This window comes from Haliaeetus leucocephalus, unplaced genomic scaffold (assembly GCF_000737465.1).
Source record: "Haliaeetus leucocephalus isolate CR32 unplaced genomic scaffold, Haliaeetus_leucocephalus-4.0 Scaffold228, whole genome shotgun sequence".
NCBI classification, from domain to species: Eukaryota; Metazoa; Chordata; class Aves; order Accipitriformes; family Accipitridae; genus Haliaeetus; species Haliaeetus leucocephalus.
The window spans coordinates 17,995,417-18,004,858 of NW_010972664.1; the positions used below are offsets into that span (position 1 = coordinate 17,995,417).

The following is a 9,442-nucleotide window of genomic DNA, read 5'->3' on the forward strand; positions in this document are numbered from 1 at the left end:
CTGTCGCAGCTAAACAAAGCAGACCTGGACTTTGAATGGCACACAATGTCGTACCATTATACAACAACCCAAGAAGTCAGAAATTGTGTCAGATCCTCAAAAAAGTCTTAAAAAGCAGGAGTGGTTTTTTGTTGTTTTTTTTTTCCTTTAAGAAAAAGGTTAAATGCAGGATTTCTGTCTTCTGTTTTTTCTGCCTTGAAGTTATCTTTTTTCTGAAATCACAGGGACTAGAAACTTACTTGAATTATTGTGATTAAAACTAAGATTTAATGCCATAATAAGAAGCTGACAAAGAAAAATGCACAAGACTCAAGTTATGAGAACTGGTAACACACGAATTCATTAAAGCATTGGATTTCTAAATTCACAAAACCTCCAAAAAAACCAGAATTCATCAGGTTGGTTTGAGGACATTGCGACATGTTTGTGGGTAAGCTAGGAACCAAACAGAAGAAACACTTCTGTTGTGTTGTTTTTCTTGCTCTGCGTGGAATAAAAACCTATATACATTTAAGTTCAAAGCTTGCCTCGGAGCGGCTTTGACTGAATCACGTGATTCTTTTCTGTAGTTTGAAGCAGTTGTCCTGGGGTTCCAGTGCAAGCGTTTGTGGATATTTCTCGGTACGATGGTTTCAGATTTACACTGTGCAGTGACACAGCGATCATTGTGAACCGTAATTCTGTAGTTAAGGTTCCCTATTCCATTTATCTGCATTTAAAGGGGAGCAGTGTTCCTCCCACCTGGAGTGCTGGCTGCATTACACTTGCACCTCTGTCGCTCATTTCTTTTTTTCAGCTTCCCTCCCTTTATTCTTTTCTTGCCATCTTTGGAGAGAGAAGTTCCTTCCTCTGCAGTCCTGGCTCCCAGTCAGAGGGACACAGAGCGCTTCCTCTTCCTAGTGGCATACTCCCCCGCAGCAAAATTGGATAAGGAGTGGCTCAGGCGACTGTCCAGAGTATCAGAGTTGCTGCTGCTGCTGCTGATTTTGACCCGTGGGCACAGGCACCGGAGCATGGCTCTGCGGATGTAGTTGTCAAAGCAATAGTAAATGAAAGGGTTGGCACAGCTATTGGCAAAAGCAAAAGGGCTGCTCACCTTCATGCCCAGCTGGGCAACCATGTTGGGAAAACAGTCAGGCTGCTTCAGGAGTCCCAAAAGGATGGCCATAAGCTTGAAAATATTGAAGGGAACCCAGGAGATAACAAAAGCCGCCACTACAATGAAGACAATCTTGATGGATTTTCTCAGTTTCTTATCGTGTTTCCCAGCTCTCTGATAATGTACACAGAGTCTCCTGGTGATAGAGTAGTAAAAGGTTAAGATACTCAACAGTGGGAAGAAGAAGGCCAGGATTAAAAGCATCAGTGAGACGATCTGTTTGGTTTCTGTCACGGCTTTGTCTGTGCAGTAAGTCTTTCCATATTGCTTCTTCAGTTCTCTGGACAGGAGGGTTGGCATCCCTAAGCAGCAGGATAATAACCAGACACAGATGCAGAGTCCACTGGAATAGGATCTTGTTCTGACGCGTCTAGCGATAGAGGGATGCATGATAGCAAGGTACCGGTCAGCACTCATACAAGTCAGGAGGAGGATGCTGCAGTACATGTTGACTGAGATGACATAGGAACTAGCCTTACAGAGGAAAGATCCTACCCTCCAGCTCTCGTCCGACACCTCCTTGTCCACCCAGAATGGCAGCGTGGTGAGGAAGATGAAGTCAGATGCAGCGAGGTTGATGATAAAGACATCGATCAGCCTTTGGACCCGTTGCTTGAAGACCAAGGCTACTATCAGGATAGAGTTGCCGGCGATGCCCACCAGGAACACAGCAGTGTACAGGATAGGGAGGAAAGTAGACATATGTTGCAGATGCTGATACTGGCAGTTGTCATCGTAGTAGTAGTCATAGTTGAAAGTGACTGTAGTCATGGGCGAAAGCTGGGTGAGTTCCATTTCTGGACAAGCTGTCCTCATCCCTGCTCTGAGGCAGGCTCTGAGCTCCCCCTACCCTTCCCCTCAAGGTCGTCTTTAAAAACGTGTTAGCAAGTGAGGGGGGAGGAATGGGGGGAGGGAGGAGGAGAAAAGCGGTTTTTGAGGGGTAATTATATACTTTTAGCCAATCACATAGGCAACGGACAAGCAACAAGAGTCTCTGATTAGTCAAAACCCTGTCTTCAGAATAAACACTTGCTGCTTTTTTTAAAATCAGGTTTAGTTTTACTGATTTTATCTTCATTTTGCATTTGCCTGTATAAGCAAACCAGGTTTGGGTTTTGCTTTTACTTTGGGGGGAGGGAAGGTAGTTTTGAAGATTCTAAACTTTTTGAGGGCAGGATATTGTTAGTTTGCAGAGGTTTGAGATTGTACCAGCTCAGAAGTTGTCAGAGAACAGTGAATTCAGGTGCCATATTCTTTATCTTTACTCAAAACAGTCTGTATAAATTGCCGTTCGGGGCAAGTTCAACTTTCCTGAGGCTTGGAGGTTTTTACTTTCTTTGTCCATTTATGATTGTTGTTTTCTGTTGAGAGTAATTCTCTCATACAAAAATATTTAGGGGAAAACATTTACCATCTCCATTCTGCCCTGTTGTTAGTTGTTCTGTATCAGTCTCAGGCCCTCCACGGCTCTGCCAGTGCCCCCCCTCCTGCCCTGCAGTTCCTCCAGCTACCCTAGCCCTGGGCTCCCCACACCCAGCTTTATGAATGTATTACAAACTTAGAGGACAGTTTTCCAGTGTGTCATACATTCTTCTGCAATTTGAAACTTGACGTGATGTTCCCATCCCCACACAGGCTTCCTTATCGGCCACAGTCCTGGTGTCCAGAGCCGTGGTTTGTTCCCTCTCCTTCTGACTGCGCAGCCCGCACGGCTATTGAGCTGTTATATACACTGCTCGCTTCTTTCAAAGAGCTCTGACTTCCTTCATCTTTCATTTGCAATATCAATATCACTCCAGCTGTGGCTTACCTTACAGACGGCCTTTCAATGTTGCATAAATCGAATGAAAATTCTCACTTTTTAAACTACCAAATTCATTACAGCTTTGTCACTGCATACTAATTTGAAACTTCTGCTACTGGTCTTCATCATCCTTCCTCTCTTCTGCAGATAAATTCATTTTCTTCTTCCCCTCCCTCCCACCTGTGTGTTCACAGACCAGGCGTGTCTTCAGGATTCTCAAAGCTTTGAGCAAATTGCTTACTGGAGCATGTTCAAGCCCCGGGCAGACAGATCGCATCTTATGTATGTTGAGCAACTCCAAATTGCATGGACAGCAAATTAGTCCCTCCAGTGCACTCTGGATTCACTCATATTCACTCTGCCAGTGCTCAGGTTATGTGCTCCTGTGCGGCAGGAATGTGGTAGACTTCCAAGCACCTGGAAAAGCAGCCAGCTGCTATTAAACAACTGGCTACTGGATCAAGGGATAGTTAGGTGAGCACTCTCTCTTGTGTAGATAAGCTGATGTCTAATAAGGAGCTAGTTATATACAACTGCCGTCCTGTCAGTAGGGCACTAGTGGACTCTAGCTGACTATTTTTCATGGAATGTGTAAGGATTTAATTATCTCGGTGAGTGTAATTCAGCCATCACAAACTCTGGAAAAAGATCAAGGTGTATTAAAACACTCTGGCTTAGATTACAGATTTGTATGCCACAGATGTAAGTATGAACCTGTAAGGAAGGACAGGCTAAAAAAGATTACAAAAGATATACCTACTTTTCAGCTAAGAGCTGTGTAAAAATGCCCAATTATCTTACAGTTTACAGAAATTATTTTTGATGGATTCAGTGCAGCGGTGAGTTTAGTGTCATCTTTGCTTATTTCTGCTTCAAGGAAATGTGTTTCAGGTTTCTTTCTTCCAAGAAGCTCTGGGAAATAGAGGCGTTCTCTTTCCATCAGTACTAGAGTGCAAGATCAGCTGAATGCTACGGTCTGTGGTATAATAGTTCTTCCTCTCTTGCAAAGATGGACCTGCATGTTATTTTACTCTGCACTTAGATCCTAACAGCTTACAAGCAGTTGCAAACTTTAGAAATCAGGCACAGACTTCTCTCCCTCCATCTCACACCACTACATACTCCTTGAAACTTACTCCTTCCCTCTCCCCATCCCAGAGAAGAGAAGAAAGTGAGTAACTTTTTAAAAAGCTTAATGGAACCATAAAGACAAGCATATGCCCATGTATTCTTGTGTTTGTAGTTCCTCACTTTGTTGTCTCCCTGTAGTTTAATAGCCTTACTTATTAAATAAAAAAAATAAGTTTTTCTGACTGGGATCAACTCTGTTCTCTTGAATTTGCTCTGTATTTCTTGAATGCTCTAGACTTGTGGTTGTCACTGTGTGTTGCCATATTACAGATGTGACACTTCCTTATGTGGACAGATTTGCAAAGATAATATGAAGCATTATAATGAATAATGAAGCAATTTGTAATTATCCGAGTGAAGCAGTAGCAGGCGTATTTGTCAGTAGTCTGTAAGCTTTGTGGGTTTTTTATGTGGTATTGATTCACTTAGGGCGTCATGTAGGGTCTTACTCTTCCCAGAGCTCATTTCCCTGAGGTAGAGCCAAGCTTTCAAAAATACTCAGCATGTGGAAATTCCCCTGATAATACTTCTGCATAGATATTCCAGAAAGCTCAGCACGTGATGTGCTAAGATCCAAGAGATGAGGTGAGATGTTTTGTCACCAGGAGGACAGCCTCCACCCTCTCCTCACCCCGCTCCTAGATTTCCACAGCACTTTCCTCCTCCCAGACCTTGCCAGATACATGTAAGCCCTGTTCCCAAACAAAATTTTCTGCTGAAGCAACAGCTACTGGCTTTGCTTGGGTGTATGTTCCTCCAGTCGGGATACCCATCTTGTCCAGCCCTTGACGGAGCTCTGAAAAAATGCTGCCACTGGGTGCTGAGTAGTTTTGAACCTGAGAGTGAACCTACAGCTTTTGTAACCACACGCTTGCGGCAGATACAGTAATCGTGGCCATGCATTTCGCCATTTCTGCTTCAGAGCGTGTGTTTTTCTCCTGGTCCTGCCTTTCTCAAATGCACTTCAAAGTCTGTTGTGTCAGTGTTTGTACCACTCCTTAAATCTTCCTCATAGGAAATGCTGAGGTATTTCCAACAGCAGCAAGGGAAGAGATTTCATGTCTTTGTTCACAGTTCTGTAATGCTTGTGATACATGTATTATGGTGGCCTTCTAAATTTGTGGCAAAATCAGTAAAAGAGATGCACAGCAGAACTATCTGCACAGGAAATATGCAGGGTTGTTGATTTAGTTTGTTACATAAACCCCCACCCTTACAAATTTCTGCAATTGAAGCATTTTTGGTAGTGAGGTTTGGTTTGGGGTTTTTTGAATTTTTTTACATTCTCTATTTTACTGATCGTTTAAATGTGGTTTTATTCCAACTTGTACATGTGCTTTTATATAAGCCCAGGCATCTAGATAAAATAAGCTATGTTTCTGGAAATTATTAATGATGATAAATGCTGAGAAGGAACAGAGGTTCATTTGGCTGTAAAAGAAAGTGTAGTAGTTTCCAAATGATTGTGCTTCAAAAACTTTGTGTAAGGAATAGAGATTTGCAGACCTAATTAAAACAAAAAAACAAAACAAAAAAACCCCCACCAAATTGGCTGAAACTGCCCCTACTATGCTATAACCTAAGTAAAGGCAGGCTCAGAGGTAACCAGATGAATGCTAACCAACAGAATTTTCACCCCTGAACAAAGAGGAGAGGGTAGAACTGATTCAGGTAAAACTGTGGGCACTGAGACAATGCATTGGGGTAGGCTGGAATAGTTTCATACTGAGAGCAGTGGTCTACAAAGTGCGGTGCGAGAAGAAAATAATTTTCGTACACTTAATGAAATGAATATTTTACAAATAGTGTTTATTTCCTCTTTAGCTCATCCTTTTTTAATTTATATCTTTGTTTATGTTTTATAATATACATAATATATTAGTACAGTAGTACCTGTATATAATTTAAAAAAAAAAATCATAGGAGTGCATGCTCAAAAAATTTTACTGATGGGTGCACAATAAAAAGGTTTGGAGACCACTAACTTAGAGGACAAGTGGGTGTCATTAAAGTGAACCTGTGCTATTCATCATATGTGGAAGAAGCACATCTAGAAGGTCTTCTCTGTGTGAAAATTATAATCAGGGTAGGGTTTTCTTAGCCTACTGTGTTCAGTGCCACAGATAGAAAAATACAGAAGGCAGAAATTAAATCAGGGAGACTGTATAAAGGGGTCTGGGGGGAATCCGTGGGATTTTCTGCTCATTCTGGCTGTGTGAAATGCTCATAGATGGTGCCTAAACCACAAAAACTAAAACTGTCCTTTTTATTATTAGAGAATATTTGGTGGGAGAGGCAATATCATGTAGTAAATTAACTAGTATTGGAAGAAACGGGCAGACTTTTGAACACCTTTTCTAGGTCTAAATCAGTAACTCCTGAAGCGAATGTGATACATGAAGAAGGTTTTTTCATTTGTCATTTCTCATTCTGTATCAACTTCATTTAATACAGATGGTGTTGCCTCCTACAAATGTTTACTTATTTCCTCAGACTGTGGGAGCTAAAATGACACAAATTTTGTATGACACAAATTTTTTGCAACATACTAGGGTTTTGTTTGTTTGTTTTGTTTGCAGCACTCTGATATTAAACTCTCTGTTAGTGTCTGAGAACTTCTGTTAGTGCTACTAACTAATGCAGATGATCCAGGTCTGCTGTTGAAAAAACTTCAGTTTTGCAAAAAGCAGGAACAGCATTTAAGCTATAGCCATCAGCATTATTCCCTTTGTGCTTTCACATGCAAACTGCCACAGTTTCTGCACAGTAAAACAAACTTTTACTTTGAAAACCTTCCCAAATGATCCTGTTCTGTAGCTAAGCTGATCAACCAGTGGTTCTGCTGAGGCACACTGAGGAGGTGTGAAGAGAAAATGAAAAAAAATGGGTGTTAGCAATGAATAACTCTGTGCGTTCATTTGTAACGTTTTTATTGGGTTACTCGTATTATATTGAGGGTTATTTTTCCAGGAAAAAAAAATCCAGGTGAAATCTGTAGAGAGTATTTGAAATTAAATAAATAAAATGAAAACACATCTCTTCCCTCTGGCAATTTTCAAGCAGCTGCACACATCATATTGATCAGGGCAGATTATGTAGAAGAGGCCACTGTAGTCTAATTCAATGATGGAAGCAGTAATGGCTGCAAAATTTTCCAGAATTGATTCTCATTTTTATGAGATGAGATCTTTTAGGAAAAAAAACCTATAGACTTGCCAGTGTTAGATAATTCACTACTATTTACAGTAAATGGTTCCAATTCTGCTTATCCCATGGTTTAGAATACAAAGGTGGTTTTTTTTATTGTAATGTTTTGTAGCTTCAACTTCTGATAGTTTTGCCAGGCATACTGAAAAAACTGTTACTGATTTTTTTTTGTTCCCTATTGCCATTACATGTATTTTATGGTCTTGCAACTCCTTAGCTCTCTTTCCAGTAAATTAAATTGACTGACCTTCTGTGATATATTTCACTAAGAGAGGTTTTCTAATTGCTCAGTGATTTTCATGTCCCTTTTCAGGTTTCTCCCTGCTTTATCAACATGTCAAAAGTAGACATGCTATTTCAGCAGCCAGCAGCAACTCTAGAAGTGATACAACTTCTTTCCTCGTTGTGATTGCTCTGTTCATACATCTGAGGTTGCAGAAAAGTTGAGGTTTTTGGCCACAGCACCATCTGGGCAGTTGGTAATCCACCATGACCTGTTTGTCCTTTCCATTTTGTGCTTCCCAGGATAAAGTTTTATGTCAGCTAAGTATAGCCTCCACTCTTTGCTTTTAAATGAATGAGATCATTGATGACCTTATTGAAATGCAAGTTTGCTTGCCCCGGCTGAAAAATGATCAGGTCACCCTGTACCAGTGCCCTCTCCATGTCATTATTTACCCTTCCTTCAGGCCTTGTGTCATCTGTGAAGTTTATCAGCAATACTCTGCTTTCTTCCAGGCTATTGATAAAGATGTTAAATATTTTGGAGTCTAGCATAAATCCCAGTCAGGCCCTAAAATACATCCTTGCAGACAATTACCTTATGAAGTGTTGGCGAGACAGTTCCATGATCTGGAAAGGTGGGGTGTATAGGCAGAGGTTTCTTAATTAAATATAATTTCTAATTATTTTTTTAAACAAAAATTTTTTTCTTGTCTCACCAAGTCAGAGAAGTTTCTTATATCCCTGGTCTCACCTTTGCTGTCCTACCTTCTTACCTGACTGCAAAAATGCTTCCTGGCTGCTCTGGGAGAAGAGTTGGTTGGAATCGTTCCCCAGAAATCCTCAGAGATGTGAAAACTTTGGGCATGATTCTGTTTTTTTCTGAGTATTTGTTTGCTAGTTTGGAGGTTGGTGAAATCAAAACTGGGTGTGGTGGTCTCTCAGCCAGAGGAGTTGTCAACCGCTTTTAAGAGTCCTCTTGTAATTTGCATGGGTATGTGTATCAGGGATGGGGGGAAATGTCCAATTTGGAGCGTGGAGCCAGTGTTGCCGATTTTTTGCAATTTTTACTAAATCTTTTTTTTTTTCCTTATTTGGTGTTTTCTCAAGTCGCTCAGCCAGGATATCATGTCACCATTTTTACAAGCAATCAAGCAAAAAAGAAAGAAACATGAGCCTTATGGCCGCAGGGGGAGACCAAATAATTGAAATTGCAGAAACGGGAGTTTGCGAAGTGTGGTTTTGTGTTTCTGTAAAAACTCACAGCTGTTACAGCAGGTAGAGGACGTTGGGACCACGACTCCAGCTCCATCCCAAGCACCCGTGTCTCGCAGGTGTGCAATTTCGGCATTAATCGGCGCTGCGCCTCACGCCAGACGAGGTCGGTGAGGGGCGCGGCGCTGAGGTGTGGAGGTGCGGGGCTGGGCCACAGCAGTATGAGCCAAGCCGGACCTGTGTCAGCGGCGGGGTCCCGCTTTGGGGCCCGCAAGTGTCGGCGGGGTGACGGGCACCGGGCGCCCAGCGGACACACCGGTGGCCGAGGGGAGGAGGCGAGGTGGGTTGCCCGGCGGCGGGCGTCGAAAGGTGAGGGCGGGCGGCCCCGCAGGCGGCGGGAGACTACAGCTCCCAGCAGGCACCGCGGCGGTGGCGCAGGGGCGGGGGCGACGTGAAGAACTACAACTCCCATGGTGCCTTTCGGCCGGCGAGCCGCGGCCGTTCTGGGAAGGGGCGGGAGAACTACATCCCCCAGCGTGCCCCGCGCGGCGGAGAGGGGCGGGGCGCTGTCCTGGCCCCTGGCGCGGCGGGGCGGAAGCGGCGCGGCGGGGCCGGGCAGGGGGTGCGAGGCGGCGCGGTTGTAGCCGTTGAAGGGGCGGTTGCAGCCGTTGGAGGGGCGGGTGCTGGGGGGGGGGGGGGGGGGG

General features: G+C 43.2%; 1 protein-coding gene across 1 annotated transcript; it reads right to left on the minus strand.

Moving 5' to 3' along the window:
* Window positions 1–868: 868 nt before the first annotated feature.
* Window positions 869–1,975, minus strand: GPR15 (G protein-coupled receptor 15). Its single transcript, XM_010567418.1, has one exon. It carries the CDS (start codon window positions 1,973–1,975, stop codon window positions 869–871), a length of 1,107 nt encoding a protein of 368 aa, XP_010565720.1.
* Between the last annotated feature and the right edge of the window lie 7,467 nt (window positions 1,976–9,442).

Excerpts from the sequence above, each read along its gene's own strand:
- GPR15 (XM_010567418.1), bottom strand. The coding sequence starts at position 1,975 with ATGAGGACAGCTTGTCCAGAAATGGAACTCACCCAGCTTTCGCCCATG.